Source organism: Apium graveolens, chromosome 10 (assembly GCF_009905375.1).
Source record: "Apium graveolens cultivar Ventura chromosome 10, ASM990537v1, whole genome shotgun sequence".
Lineage (NCBI taxonomy): Eukaryota > Viridiplantae > Streptophyta > Magnoliopsida > Apiales > Apiaceae > Apium > Apium graveolens.
In genome coordinates, this window is record NC_133656.1 from 90410874 (window position 1) to 90427732 (window position 16859).

The 16859-nt window shown below is 34.9% G+C and overlaps 3 protein-coding genes across 3 annotated transcripts; 2 read left to right on the top strand and 1 right to left on the bottom strand.

The window, feature by feature from the left end:
* Positions 1 to 8544: 8544 nt before the first annotated feature.
* LOC141690740 (uncharacterized) lies at positions 8545 to 13190 on the top strand. The gene is made up of 13 exons (XM_074495515.1): positions 8545 to 8611; positions 8833 to 8925; positions 9074 to 9154; positions 9233 to 9319; positions 9397 to 9501; positions 9735 to 9822; positions 9965 to 10035; positions 10155 to 11066; positions 11172 to 11630; positions 11709 to 11937; positions 12038 to 12387; positions 12455 to 13057; positions 13141 to 13190. Exons 1-13 carry the CDS (start codon positions 8545 to 8547, stop codon positions 13188 to 13190), a joined length of 3195 nt encoding a protein of 1064 aa, XP_074351616.1.
* A 3-nt stretch (positions 13191 to 13193) lies between these two features.
* Positions 13194 to 14780, top strand: LOC141690741 (uncharacterized). The gene has a single exon (XM_074495516.1). It carries the CDS (start codon positions 13194 to 13196, stop codon positions 14778 to 14780), a length of 1587 nt encoding a protein of 528 aa, XP_074351617.1.
* Positions 14781 to 15156: 376 nt separating this feature from the next.
* Positions 15157 to 16611, bottom strand: LOC141690742 (uncharacterized). The gene is made up of 7 exons (XM_074495517.1): positions 16540 to 16611; positions 16177 to 16456; positions 16030 to 16100; positions 15834 to 15942; positions 15670 to 15729; positions 15505 to 15590; positions 15157 to 15417 (listed from the first exon to the last, which is right to left on the bottom strand). Exons 1-7 carry the CDS (start codon positions 16609 to 16611, stop codon positions 15157 to 15159), a joined length of 939 nt encoding a protein of 312 aa, XP_074351618.1.
* Positions 16612 to 16859: the final 248 nt, after the last annotated feature.

Genomic DNA, 16859 nt, shown 5'->3' on the forward strand with positions numbered 1-16859 from the left:
CACTGTAGAGGGGGTGAATACAGTGTTTATCACAATCAAATCGAACTTCAAGAACTTATGTAACAGAAAACAAACTTTATTTAAACAATAAACTCTGTTACAATCTGGAACTGTTATCTCTCAGTGATGAACAAAATATCACGAGAGCTGCTAGAGTTATACTAAATAATATTCTCGATAATGATAACACATATAGTGTAAACTCTATTTCTGTGTTTATATACTACACAGTTACAAGATATTCGCTAATTGATATGGAATATAATTCTGCTTCCTAAAATATATCAATCAGATATCTTCTATTCCAAGTATTCCATTCTTCACGGAATTCCTTCTTCATGCATATCTCTTCTTATGTTTATCTTGATCTTCTTAACTTTAATCAGCTACTGTCCTTATCTGATCGTCCTTCAGCACTTAAGTTCTGATATCTATCTCCTGATAACATAAGTACTGATATCCCTTAAGTTCTGACTTCCAGTATAAGTACTGATCAGTTAAGTACTGATTTGTTCTGTTCAAATAAGATCTGAAATCTAAACATAAAACATATTAGCCATGACATTATCAAATATATCTAACAAATATTATTATTATTATCCCATTTATTATTCTCATTAATAATTAAAACACCTTTTAATTATTAATCCTTTTTCTAAACACTTTAGAAATAATTCTCTCTCTTGATTTAATTTCCAAAAATTAAATCCTTTAATTAATAATATTAAGAACTTTTCTTAATTAATTTATAATCAATTAAATCTCATTTAATCAATTATTAAATTTGCCAATTAATTATTTATTTCATAAATAAATAATTATCAGCCATTATTAATTAATTCCTCCACCATTAAATCATTCTCTTTTTATGGTGTGACCCTGTAGGTTCAATATTAAGCCGGTAGTAGAAATAAATAATAATAAAATTATTTTATCATTATTTATATAAATTCTCTAATTTATTAAATATGATTAATTAAATAATCACATTTATTCTACATCGTGAGGGATACTTCTCAGCATATCGCGACTATCCGGATAATATGAATTCACTGCTTTGAATACCAAGAACCTATTCAGTGAATAGTTACCGTACAATAAACTCCTTATACCCTACAATGTCCCGATTAAATATAAGGCATGGATCTCGTGTCAAGCCTATCTAATTTAATCACTTGCTTACCATTTACTATACGTAGTTCTATGCAAATTAGAAACTCTTTTCTAATTTCATTCACTCTGGCCAGAGATTCCTGAACTAGCATAAGTGGATCAGCCTTGAACATTCGCTTCCTTCACTGGAAGGGGTAGATCCTATATTGATCATACACTATCTTCGTGTACAAATTCCTATACCCAGTAGAGCCCTAATAATTATCCCTGGAGACTAAGAACTAAACCAAAGCATAGTTCAGTGTACACAAGATGACTATGATGACCTCAAGTCTAAGGATACTTGTACAACTATCACTATATGAACAACTGCTGACACGTGAGTGAACTCCATCAGTTGTTCAGCTGTGCGAGTCATGTTCAGTGAACTTATTCCATAATAAGCACCTACATACTAGCTATAGTGTCACCACACAAATTTCTATGAGAACAGACATCCTTCATAATGAAGCAAGCATAGTATGTACCGATCTTTGCGGATTATTAATTACCAGTTAGTAATCCTATGACCAGGAACTATTTAAGTTTAGAGTTATCATCTTTTTAGGTCTCACTATTATGATCTCATCATAATCCATAAAAAGCTTTACTCTAAACTATGGTATATCTTATTTAAACACTTAAATAGATAAAGCCCGTAATAAAAACAAAACAAGTCTTTTATTAATATCAATGAAATCAAAACAGATTACATAAAAGTTATTCTTAAATCCTCATACATGATTGGACTTAGGACATATTCCTTTCAATCTCCCACTTGTACTAAAGCTAATCACTCTGGTATCTAATACCCATCTTGTCTTTATGACGATCAAAGTGACTTTCATAAAGTAGCTTTGTGAGTGGGTCTGCTATGTTATTATGTGTGTCAACTCTAATTCAATACAATACAAGAAATGTTACCGCGCTCCCACTAACCCTTTTGTAGACGCATGGTTCATCTTCGTTTGTGATAAAATCAAACTCTTTGATTGTCTCATCAAAATGAATGTTCCATCTACGAGAAGCTTGCTTTAAACCACATATGGTTCGCAGTAGCTTACACACTAGGCTTTCATTTCCCTTGGAAAGAAAACCATCTGGCTATATGCCATATCTCATAGTCGTAGTAAGCAGCAATCGCAAGCAAAATCCGAACTGATTTTAACAAGGCTACAGGTAAAAGGTTTCATCAAAGTCAATCCATTGCCTTTATTTGAATCCTTTTGCCACAAGCCTGGCCTTATAGGTCTCCACCTGGCCATCTGCTATAATCTATCTTTTATATACCGTATACATAGATTCCATTCTGGATTTCATGGCACTATGCCATTTCTCTGAGTCAACACTACTTATAGCCTCATTATAGGTCACAGGGTCGTCATCATCAATGATAGACAACTCATTGTCATTCTCAATGACAAGGCCATATTACCTCTCAGGTTGGCGAGACACTCTCCCTGATCTATGAATGGGCTGTTCCACAAAAGGTTGTTCAGTCAGAACAGGTGTTTCCGCTTGATCCGTAGTAGTTTGTGCTTCTTGAACTTCATCAAGTTCAATTTTGCTCCCACTGTTTCCTTTAAGGATAAACTCCTTTTCCAAAAAGGTAGCATGTCTGGAGACAAACACCCGATGATCGGTGTAAAAGTAATACCCTAAAGTCTCTTTAGGATATCCCACAAAACTACATTTTACGGATCGATATTCCAGCTTATTTAGGTCAACTTACTTGACATAAGTTGGACATCCCCAAATCTTAACGTGTTTAAGACTCGGTTTCCTTTCTTTCCATATCTCATACGGAGTTTGAGGAACAGATTTGGAAGGCACCTTATTCAGTAAATATGCTGAGGTTTCCAATGCATCACCCTATAGGAATACTGGAAGATTTGCATAGCTCATCATGGACCGAACTATGTCTAACAAAGTTCGATTTCTCCTTTCAGATACCAATCTGGAGGAGTCCACTGGGAGACTATACCATTTACTTTGAGATAATCTAGAAACACTCCATTAAAGTATTCACCACCTCGATCTAATCGAAGAATTATAATACTATGTTTGATTTGTTTCTCTACTTCATACTTATACTCTTTGAACTTTTCAAAGGCCTCAGACTTGTGTTTCATCAAACACATATCCGAATCTAGATCTATCATCTATGAAAGTAATGAAGTATGAAAATCCACCCATAGCTTGCTTAGACATTGGTCCACATACATTTGTGTGTACCATTCTTAGCAAATTTGTAGTCCTCTCTCCATGTCTACTAAATGGAGACTGCAGTGCCACAATAAAGTGAGATTTTCATCATCCCTTTTCTTTTATTAGTTTGTTCAATCTGAAGTAAATTATGTCACATTTATACAGACCATTATTTAAAGTACCACGTCCATAAAGAATATTATCTCTAAGAATAGAACATTCATTATTCTCAATAATAAATGAAAATCCAACCAAGTCTAACATGGGAATAATATTCCTCACAATCGAGGGAACAAAATAACAATTATTTAAAACAATAGTCTTGCCCATAGGCATATGTAAATGAAATGATTCTACATCTTCAGCAGCAACTCTTGCTCCATTTCCCATCAGTAGAATCACCTCCTCTTCCTCAAGAGTCCTACTTCTCCTTGGTCCCTGCAACAAATTGCAGATTTGAGAACCACAGGCGGTATCTAATACCCAAGTAGAAATTTGATTTAATGACATATTCACTTCTATCATGAACATACCTGAATCAGAAGCGGTAGTCTCACTACCCTTCTTCTTCTTCAATTCTGCAAGGTAAACCTTGCAGTTCCTCTTCCAGTGCCCCATCTTGTTACAGTGAAAGCAAACAACTTTGCTCTTGGGGTCTTCAGCTTTTGGTGGAACCGGCGTTTTCTCACCTACTTTCTTCTTCTTGGAAGAGTTCCTCTTCCTTTTCTTAGGATTGGAACCTTCACCAATTAGAAGAACAGAACTCTTCTTAGGGGGAAAATTTGATTCCGCAGTCTTCAACATGTTGTGGAGTTCAGGCAGGCTGACATCCAACTTATTCATGTGAAAGTTCACAACAAACTGCGAGAACGAACTCGGAAGTGATTGCAAGACCAAGTCTTGGCTCAGCTCCCCATCCATGGCAAAACCAAGTTGTCCAAGACGTTCAATCAAATTGATCATCTTAAGTACATGGTCATTCACAGATGATCCCTCAGACATCCTACAACCGAACAACTCCTTCGATATCTCATATCGAGCTGTCCTCCCCGCCACATCATACAACTCTTGTAGATGCATGAGGATAGTGTGAGCATCCATATGCTCATGTTGCTTCTGTAGCTCAATGTTCATGGAAGCTAGCATGATGCATTGAGCAACATTTGCATCATCTATCCACTTACGATACACAACATGTTCATCATTATGTACATTACTAGCAGGTTCAGTAGGCTTAGGTGAGTCAATCACGTATTCCAGCTTCTCAATCCTGAGAACAATTCTCAAGTTTCGAAGCCAGTCAGCATAATTAGGACCAGTCAATTTGTGAGCATCCAGTATGCTCCTGAGTGATAGTGCAGAAGACATAACGTACAAAGTAAATCTGTAAATGATAAACACATAACAACACTTAGCAAATATTCGATTTCATTTCAAAACACTATATGAATCGGGTCTTTATTCATAAGTGGCTCCCACTAGTTTATCTAATTTATTCAACCCCCTACGTGAAAAATTAAGCATTCATAATGCTAGAGGGATAGGGATCCTACATTCCATTACACAACCCCGGCTGTGGCACGAAACGCCATGTAATGTTCAATAGGCAGACAACTCTTGTCAATTACATCTAATGTTATTCCCTAATCAAACTTTAGCCTCTTGAATAATTGAGTCACGACTGTGGCACGACAAACTCAATATTCTAAGTCAAGTCTAACCCAACATTCCGTACAATTGAATCAGTCCCCAAAGGCCCACGGCTGTGGCACGTAACGACCTTTAGATTCTTATTCAATGTACACATCTCTGTGTAATAGACAAGTATTTCTTACTTCGAAATCAAAGCCCTCGGCTGTGGCACGAAACGACAATGATTTAAAAATAAGAACTACTTTTCTATCATGTTGGAAGGCTATGACCGACACAAGCCCGTTGTGTCATTGGCCAATTACTACTTGATATTATTTAATTTTAGAGGGATTATATTACGTTACAATCATAATCATATTATAAAGAGATTCTTCCTTTTAAATTAAATATTTCAAATCAATAATCAATAATCAGATGATTCCCAGATCGGGTGGAGCATTGTCAAGAGGCGTCACTTAATAACCCTTTCTTACAGATAGAAATCTGTTGTTGACAGAATCATCCTTTCTCTCATATCGAAAATTCATATTCAATTACGTGTTTCATAAACACAAGAATCTCATGATTGTATTCATAATATTGTTATTAAGGTTATGAAACAATTTCACTATACTAGGTTGTCTAACAAACGCCTTATGTTCATTTAAGTTCACCTAAATCTATCATCGCATGATAAACTAAGCATATATCACATATATAAACATGAATAAACATCAAGGTAGGCATATTACATCATCTAGCATATTGGTCTAAGCATTATACATCTCTATGTATCACATGAAGCATTTAAAAGCAATTAAAACAGTCAAAAACAGCTTTAAAACACTTCATGGAAATATAAACAGTTCAAAACTTTTATATAAACTAAAATTGATCACTCCATTAGATCCGTCTCGGAAAAATGAATCCAACGGTATATTGCACGCCCAAAACGGAGTTACGAAACTCCCAGAAAATAAATTTTAATATAAACAGTCGGGCTGTCACGCATTACAGGAACGCGTTACAAGCCCTGTAACGCATTCCGGTGATGCGTTACTACCCTTTTAACCAATTAAAAGGTGTAACGCATTCCGTGAATGCGCCACAGGTGTGTAACGCATTCCCGGAATGCGCGACACCCTTTTATTTTTTTATTTTTTTTCTTTTCTGCAGCAGCCGCCGCTTTTTCCTCCTCGAACGCCGCGCGTGCCTGATATTCTATCTGTCGTGTCTGTCTTCTTGCTTGCATCACAGACTCAGACAAGCAATACAGATATACATATACATACTAACAAATAATATATATATATATATATATGATTTATTTAATTACGAATTTAATTGTAAGAACTTCAAAAATTCATAATAAAAAATCTATACATCATAAAATTATGAAAAAAAATACCCAGACGATCTACAACACTTTTAGAATCCAGATCAACATTCAAAATTATTCTGAGAAACGATTTCTCATCAGACAAAATTAATCCATGATATAACTTGTAAAAATCATAATTAATTCATACAAGCACATAAAATTCTGAAATTTTTACCACAGATCTATATGCATACAACCTATGCTCTGATACCATTGTTGGATTTTAAACTCAGCGGGGGCATGGAAAAACACTTTTTACACATATAAAATCCAAATAAAAGCATACAGATCATGAATAAAAATTCGAGGGATCGAATCTGACCTTTAAAATAATTCGGAGACAACGATCAGAGATCCTTAGCAGTTGCTCCTCAAGTGTGAAGCACTCCACCGGTATCCACCAAGAAAACGATGTTAAGGAGGAGGAAGGAGGTGGAGAGAATTGGGTTTTCCAAACTTTTTGGGTTTTGGGGTTCTTGTGTTCGAATGAAAATAGGGTCTATAATAGTGTATTTATAGGCAAAATTTTCAGCTGAAATTTTCCCATAAATATTATTATTATTATCCCATTTATTATTCTCATTAATAATTAAAACACCTTTTAATTATTAATCCTTTTTCTAAACACTTTAGAAATAATTCTCTCTCTTGATTTAATTTCCAAAAATTAAATCCTTTAATTAATAATATTAAGAACTTTTCTTAATTAATTTATAATCAATTAAATCTCATTTAATCAATTATTAAATTTGCCAATTAATTATTTATTTCATAAATAAATAATTATCAGCCATTATTAATTAATTCCTCCACCATTAAATCATTCTCTTTTTATGGTGTGACCATGTAGGTTCAATATTAAGCCGGTAGTAGAAATAAATAATAATAAAACTATTTTATCATTATTTATATAAATTCTCTAATTTATTAAATATGATTAATTAATTAATCACATTTATTCTACATCGTGAGGGATACTTCTCAGCATATCGCGACTATCCGGATAATATGAATTCACTGCTTAGAATACCAAGAACCTATTCAGTGAATAGTTACCGTACAATAAACTCCTTCTACCCTACAATGTCCCGATTAAATACAAGGCATGGATCTCGTGTCAAGCCTATCTAATTTAATCAATTGCTTACCATTTACTATGCGTAGTTCTATGTAAATTAGAAACTCCTTTCTAATTTCATTCACTCTGGCCAGAGATTCCTGAACTAGCATAAGTGGATCAGCCTTGAACATTCGCTTCCTTCACTGGAAGGGGTAGATCCTATATTGATCATACACTATCTTCGTGTATAAATTCCTATACCCAGTAGAGCCCTAATAATTGTCTCTGGAGACTAAGAACTAAACCAAAGCATAGTTCAGTGTACACAAGATGACTATGATGACCTCAAGTCTAAGGATACTTGTACAACTATCACTATGTGAACAACTGCTGACACGTGAGTGAACTCCATCAGTTGTTCAGCTGTGCGAGTCATGTTCAGTGAACTTATTCCATAATAAGCACCTACATACTAGCTATAGTGTCACCACACAAATGTCTATGAGAACAGACATCCTTTATAATGAAGCAAGTATAGTATGTACCGATCTTTGCGGATTATTAATTACCAGTTAGTAATCCTATGACCAGGAACTATTTAAGTTTAGAGTTATCATCTTTTTAGGTCTCACTATTATGATCTCATCATAATCCATAAAAATCTTTACTCTAAACTATGGTATATCTTATTTAAACACTTAAATAGATAAAGCCCGTAATAAAAACAAAACAAGTCTTTTATTAATATCAATGAAATTAAAACAGATTACATAAAAGTTATTCCTAAATCCTCATACATGATTGGACTTAGGACATATTCCTTTCACTTATGTGTTTAAAAATTGTGAAACATAGTAGTTAGGTAATGTACACACATATCATACCACCTTTTTTGTGTTTTTTGCTTGACAGTTAAGGAAAGTGTAGGACCAGTTGATGTTGGGGACGACTTATTGTCACGAGTGTGTAAGTAAATTTTATCCCACTTGAAATATACAAGTTTAATATGCGGATGATATATGTGTACATGTGATGTTTTTTCCACTGTTTAGGGAATTATGATATTTCGATGAAGAGGGTTTATTCAAGGGATATATCATCCAACTCAAATATGAAAGTACACACAGGACTTGAGAATAAATGTGATGCGAAACCTATATCCTTGCAGCAATCTAATTGTGAGTGTTTATTACTAAAGAGATTAAATTTAAGTCATTACGTTCCTTAAAAATTGCTCACAAATGTTGCACGGTTTATTGATGATCATGCTACAAAACAAATGAGTAAACAAACAGAGGACAGTCCTCTGTCTAGAGTTAGTTAGTATCTAAACTATGACCTAAAATAAAAAAGTTAATCTCTTTTTCATTTCCTAACATGTTGGTTTCAATATTTGTAGTGAACTATGACCCTTCAATTATGGTAGAAAATTTTGATTTGGGGAAGAATCATGGTACACCACCTTTTGAAGCTTCACCCTGTTTGAGTAAAGGTATATAGTTCCCTAACATTGTGTGATGTTACCGTATTTATGTATTAGGTTGTGTATTAGGTTGGAAAAGTTAAGGCGAATGTGTAGACTCATCTTTGCATTGTGTATAAACCCTGCAGCTTGATTTTTTGTTTTTCGTATACTGCAGGGAAAATCAACTTTAAGAAGAGGAAAGTAAGTTCGCTTAAGGTGAAATCAAGCACCACCGTTAAATCTGCAGTATCCAATGGTAAGACATACAGTTTCAAATTACAAAGGATTTATATATTGGGATGCAGGAATTTTAACTATCATTTTTGTACTGCAGGAAATGTACTCAACAACAATGCAAAGGGGAAACAAAAAACCTCACAACTGAGGCCCACTTCAACAGTTCAATCTGTCAACATTTATGGTATGACGGCCAGTTTCTTATAACTGTAACATAAAAGGTAGTTGTTAAAAGTCATTAATTTATTATGTGAATTGCAGATGTCTTTAAAGATGATAATTGTCCTAGGAACCCTGAAATATTTCATGTATCGACACCATGCCCTGAAATTGCAAAAAAAAAGGCAGCCGCTGTCTCCATTGTCTGTAAATACTCTGCCTTCGAAGAAATTTCAGTACACATCACAAGCACACCATTCCCCAAATGTACCCTTTCAAAATGAAAATTAAACACCAACCACTGCACCGAAAAAGAAAAAGCAGTCGAGGGTTCCAAAAAAAGTAAATGTTAACTACGAAGGTTAGTATAATGATTTTTATTGAAATTATTACATGTCATTTCATTCATACAATCAAATGTATATAATTGTAATGTGTAGTTACTAAAGCTCAAGGAAAAAGGCCAATGAATGATGACTATGTTATGCCTGTGAAAAATATTGATTTTGATGTCGCAAAACAAGCCAAGTATGAATGACACATATGATATAGGTATGCAACATAAGGATTTGTATAACTTTTTGGATTGTTTAGTTCAAAGTTCTCTTATTATTAAAACATGTTACCTTTCAGAGGATGCCTGTTTTTATGATTTCTAGCATGAGAACAGTGACATTTCATCCGAAGATGAAGACTTCACTGTTGATTTGAATGATGATGACTATATGACACCTCAGAATGGTTAGTGTTTTAGTAATAGTAGAATGTTTATTATTTTTGTATAATAAATTATTTCAGATGTTGTGTTTAGTGTTAATTTGATAGTATAATTTTAAGTATGATTTGCTTTTTTGTTGCAGTGGTTGAAGAATATGCTTTATTAGGTTCTCCTGATGTTCAGTGTTCACATTATCATGCGTGGATGTGGAAAGAAGAACGAGCAAATAAAGGTGTGAAGAATGGCATACCTGTATTTTCTCTTTGTTGTGCGAAGGGTCAGATTCAACTGCCGAAGGAGCCACCCACTCCATCTTTCATTTGGCAGCTGCTTACTGATAAGGACAAATCGAAGCGATATACTGATGGGATACGTTTATTCAATAGTATATTTGCTTTCACTTCAACTGGTGGTAAAGTTGATAACTCAGTCAACAATGGAGGTGCTCCTTACGTCTATCGTTTAAACGGACAAAATCATCATTTGTTTGGTTCACTTATACCACCCAAGGGTGATGATCCCAAGTTCTGTCATCTATACATATATGACACTGCGAATGAAGTTAATAATCGTCTGAAATGGGTAAATGTTGTTGACGGTGATACCATTGATGCAGAAATAGTTGAGGGTTTGATAAAGATGTTGGATGAAACCAATGAATTGGTAAAAGAGTTTCGTTCGGCACGTGACCGTTTTGAGAATGAAGGTATTCGTGATTTGGAAATTATCTTAAAGGTCTCTCGGGCTGACAGCGGTCGTGAGAATCATGTTGGTACATCAGATGAGGTTGTTGGCATCATGGTTGGAGATGTTGATGAAACAGACGGATCACGTGATATTATTATACATTCCAAAATTAAAGGTCTGAAAAGGATCTCTGATATTCATCCCAAATTAATGGCACTACAATATCTGCTTCTATTTCCTCATGGTGGTGATGGCTTTCATAAAAAGATTCCATTTGGGAAAGCAGAAAAAGGTTCAAATAAGCAAAGGGAGATGATATCACAGAAGGAGTATTATTCATATAAATTTCAAGTTCGAACCAATGAAGGTATGTATCTTTCCTCATAATGAAATCTGTTGCGCAGGTTTAAAATTAAATTATTTTGACCAAATTGTTAATAATTCTAATAATAAGTTAAAATATATCATGCAGGAATCACTCCACGTCTTGGTGGACGCCTTTACCAACAGTATATCGTTGATGCATTCTCGACCATAGAGCAAGCACGTTTATGGTGGTTTCGTACAAACCAGACAACTCTCCAGAGTGATCTTTATACCAATATACGTGACTCTTTACATAGAGGGAATTATGATGCTAATAATCTGGGGAAAAGTTTCATCTTACCAGCTGGATTTGTTGGTTCTCGAAGATACATGCAACAAAATTTCCAGGATGCATTGGCAGTTTGTCGATACATCGATCATCCGGACATTTTTCTTACGATGACTACAAATCCTCTTTGGGATGAAATCATTCAAATGATGAAACATATACCTCATTGTTCCCCACAGAATTCTCCAGATGTCATTGCACGTGTGTTCAAATTAAAACTTGACCAAATTATCGACGACATCAAGAAGAAAAACTACTTTGGTGTTTGCCTTGGAGGTAATAGTTTTACTTTACTAATAAAATCTTATTAGGACATACCCTTTATAACTTTTTTTTGTTCATTCATGTAAACAGTCATGTATGTAGTAGAATTCCAGAAGCGCGGATTGCCCCATGTACATATGTTAATATGGTTGGATTCTACTTCAAAACGACACCTTCAATCAAATGTAGACAAATATGTTTCAGCTGAGATCCCTGATCCGAAGCAAGATCCCGTGGCTTGCGCTGCTGTGAAGAGTCACATGATACATGGCCCCTGTGGTCCTGATTATCCAAATCCAATATGCATGAAACAGAACAAGTTTATTCAACACTTTCCTAAGAAGTAAATATATCTTCTATTTCCAATTTCAAATTTATTATCATCATTTTAAAAGTGTCATCTTTATTTGTACTTCTAGGTACTGTGCCACTACTATATTTGACCAATCTGGCTTCCCGATATATAGACGTCGCAAAACTAATCATACAGTGACCAAAGGAAAAGCAGTTCTAGGGAATGAATGGGTTGTTCCATACAACCGTGATTTATTGGTTAAATACCAATGCCATATCAATGTGGAGATATGTTGTCATGCGCGTAGTCTGAAGTACCTATTTAAGTACTGCCTCAAAGGTCATGACAGAGCAACAGTTGAGATTAGAGGTAAACAGAGACGAAATGATCAAGGAGAAAACATTGATGAGGGTGAAGACGAAATACAATATTTTTTTGATGGCAGATATATTTGTGCAGCAGAGGCGGCATACCGTATTTTCGGTTTCAATATTCATTACAGGTCATTATCCGTTCTGCGTCTTTCTTTTCATTTACCTAGGAAAAAACTGTACATTTCGATCAAATGAAGTTCTACAAAAAGTGGCTGCTAGGGAGAAGGAGAAACATACTCAGTTACAAGCTTTCTTCATTTTGAATCAGAATGATATTAATGCCAGGAAATACTTATATGATGAGATACCTCAATTTTACGTTTGGAACGATAGTGATTGCATCTGGAATTTGAGAAAAAAAGGTAAGCAAATTGGCCGCATATGTTATACTCATCATAGTGCTGGGGAACTATGGTATTTGCGTTTGTTGTTGACAAAGGTTCGAGGTCCAACTTCTTACGAATGTTTGCGTACTGTGGATGGGAAAAAATTCTCAAGTTTCCAAGAAGCTTGCAAAGAGTACGGTCTTTTGGACGATGATAAGGAGTGGCATGAAGTCCTTGAACAGTGTGCCACATGTGGATTTCCACCTCAAATTCGCCAATTATTTATACATATAATGGTCAACTGCAAAGTTAGTGATCTAAAGTTGTTGTGGAACACACATTGGAAACAAATGATTGATGACATCTTACTTTCTCAACGCAAAGTCACTGGGAATCCACACCTCCAACTTAATGACAAACAACTTGAATTTTATGCTCTTGCAGGTATATCTAATTCTATGAATTAATTTTAGCATCTACTCATTTTTCTGTTTAATACAGCCCACTAATGCAATACGTATTTGCAGAAATTCACAAATTATTGAAGTCCATTGGTAAATCTCTTAAATATTTTTAGCAGATGCCTCAACCTCCTAATACATATTTGGATTTTAGTGATAATAATTTGGTTGTGGAAGAAAGAAGCTATGACATTGCTGAAATGGAAAAAGAGCATGCAGACCTTATTTCCAAATGTAATGAAGAGCAGCTGAAAGTGTATCACTCTGTGATGGATTCTGTTACCAATGAAAAAGGTGGTTTTTTCTTTGTATATGGCAGTGGAGGTTGTGGTAAAACCTTCCTGTGGAGGACAATAATTTCCAAATTACGCTCAGAAAGTAAAATTGTTCTTCCAGTGGCATCATCTGGGATTGTAGCAACGCTTATGCCAGGAGGTCGCACTGCTCATTCCCGTTTTAAAATTCCAATTCTACTGGATGATCATTCTATGTGTGGGATCTCACACAAGTCAGACATTGCAGAGTTAATTAAAAGCACAAGTCTTATCATTTGGGATGAGGCACCCATACAACATAGACATTCTTTTGAATGCCTTGACCGTTCACTCCGTGATATCATGAAAGCTGTCCATCCCAAACGGTTCCACATGCCTTTTGGAGGGATTACAGTTGTCCTAGGTGGTGATTTTCGCCAAATTCTTCCGGTCATTCCACAAGGAACACGAGGACAAATTGTGTCTGCATGTATTACCCAATCAAAACTGTGGAAGATTGCAACAGTTTTTAAACTCATCCATAATATGCGTATTACCAAAGGAAGAAATGAAGCTGATGTAGAAGCTCTATCTAATTTTGCAAAATGGGTACTCGATATTGGTGATGGGAAGGTACATTGTCAGAATCATGAATCTCTGCCAGTTCATGAAGATGATATTTCCATTCCTAAGGATTTTTGCAATCTTCAAGGTATAAACTCGGTTGATGAGATGATTGAAAGCACGTTTCCAGATTTCCTCAACCATTATCAAAACCCAGATTACTTGAGTGAGAGAGCTATTTTAAGTCCAACAAACCAGACGGTTGGAAATGTCAACAGTGCCATAGTTGAAAAAATTCCCATTGAAATGTACTCTTATTTTAGTGTGGACACAACTGAAGATTTCCCAGGGTTAAAGCAGGATCAGATGCAATCTTTTCCACCGGAATACCTTAATTTAATTAATATACCCGGTCTAGCTCTTCATGAATTGAAACTGAAAGTTGGTGTTGTAGTAATGTTGATGCGGAATCTTAATCAAACCTTGGGGTTGTGTAACGGGACGCGCATGATTGTAACCAAGTGCCTTAAACACTGCATACAGTGCGAGGTAATCTCAAGAACATTCAAAGGCACCAAACATTTCATCCCACGAATGGAATTGTCTCCAACTGAAACACATTTACCATTCAAACTCGGCCGGAAGCAAATGCCCCTACAAGTTTGTTACGCTATGACGATTAATAAAGCCCAAGGACAATCTCTTCAGAAGGTTGGTCTCTATCTTCCAAAAGCTGTGTTTACTCATGGTCAACTCTACGTAGCTGTTAGTCGGGTGACATCTCCGGAAGGCCTTAAATTTTTCATTAATGATGACATGGGCAATCCAACGTTTATAACCCAGAATATTGTGTATAAGGAAGTTTTTTATAATTTACATAGTACTTGAATGTCTTTCTAATTTGAGTATGTATGTTTTAGTACAGTTGTCTACAAACAACCCATTTTGTAATAGCTTTGTTAATATATGTTAATCTTTCATTTTGTGGTAATATACTTATAATGTATTCGTTTGATTTCTTTGACATTCGCATGAAATATATTGTATAAGTTAAACAAATATTCGACATAATAACATATGTCTTCTCCGAAATGAAAGACAAATCCAATTTTAACCAAACAGATTCATAATAAACATAACATTCATCATTCCGCATAACAATTTAAGTTCATTCAAATCCATACACAACCAAGGCGAAATTGAGGAACATAGTCATGAAACTTAGTTCATAACACAAGAGACATGAAACTTAGACATTGGATTTTCAATCGATCTCAATAAGGGCCCGAACAAGTTCAATACGAAAACGATTATAAGATTCGTCAATCCAGATAAACACGCATTGGTCACCAACATTCAGCTTCAAATCATCACGGAACTGAATCCATCCACCCAGAATTGCAGTCCTATTGCCCTCACGTCGCTTGCGAACCTCCAACAACCAACAACGATCACCCAAGAAAACTTTTATTTCCTCTCTCTTTTTCAAGAAAAGAGTGAGATTATTGAAATCAACAGAAATGTCCTACAAACACAAAGATAAAACACAATGAACATAATATTATTAATTGATACAACAAAAATTTCAAAAATTAGTACAATAGGAACTTACAACTCCGTGAGAGTGGCGTGACATGTGGAATTGCTGGACTTTAATAGCAAAATACGATGGAGAACGAAGAGTAAATCGCAGATTTCCTACATCAAATGACTACAATTTTAAGTAAATGCAATTTCATACATTATAACTTAAGAAGAACATGAATTTGCAGCTTACCTGATGCAATCACAGAGTTGTCAAACATTATCTCAACATCACGGCCATCAACAAAACAAACTTCAAATTTGTCACCAAAATCATAAGTCATAACCAACATATCAAACAAATTGAAATCGTCAAGCCCCAATGCTTGAGTAATTTGTTGAAAACCACTGAGTGACCAGTTTTCCTCATCAAAAAACCACCAAATTCAACACCATTGTTAAGAACATAAGTCACAAAACCCGAAAGTTCGACCCCAAATCTAGCCATGAATGACGTTGGTGGAATCTAACAAAATATTAGCATACATATAAGAAAAGGGAACTACAATAATGAAAATAGTGGTAACGAATAAATTTGATTTAAAATACTAACAATTTCATCATTGTTATTCTCCATAGCAGTCACATATTTCAGAAATCTCCACCCCTCATTATAGAGCGTTACTACAAAATCAGAAAGAAAACTATCAAACATCCACAAACATTAAACTGAAAAGGGAAAAATGTTAATTACATTTACCCGTTGATTCACTCTGAGTTACATGCAGAATCTGCGGATACTCAATCTCAGCACCATCCAGCCCAATAATAAAAACATTAAAATTACCACCGTCAACATTCTCAAAAATTAGTTTCTCACCACCGGTCAAACCATAATCGGTAAACAGATCACGTACACCATTAATTTTGTAGTTCGTTGAATCGAAATTAACTCCCAATTTATAACCATTCCTTATACTAAGATTCCACTCCTGACTTAGTTTATCTCCATGGTAAATAACAAATTTTTTCGGAAGAAGCTACAATTGAACAATAAAGAATATATTACATACATGCAAAGTGTAATAGCACCCAAAAAAGTTTCAGTTTTAACAAAGCTTACCATCTCATTAGATTTGTAGTCATCAGTGGTAATGTACTTCACAAATTTGGGAACCATTGTAGACGACGCCATAGCACAGAGTAATGCAAGGTTAGGGATTTAGGAGTTTTTTAAAACATACAACTTTGAGAGTAATAATGACGTTACCAATACAACTTTATTCACACCTAACTGAGTTAATGCCTTTGGGCCTGTTGTCCAATATATAAGTTAATCCTATAACGGCCGGAGTACAAACCAATAATTTGGATAATTAAAATGTAAACGTACGAATTATTAATTTAATAGGTTGGTAGTGAAATTAGAATATCAAACTTATG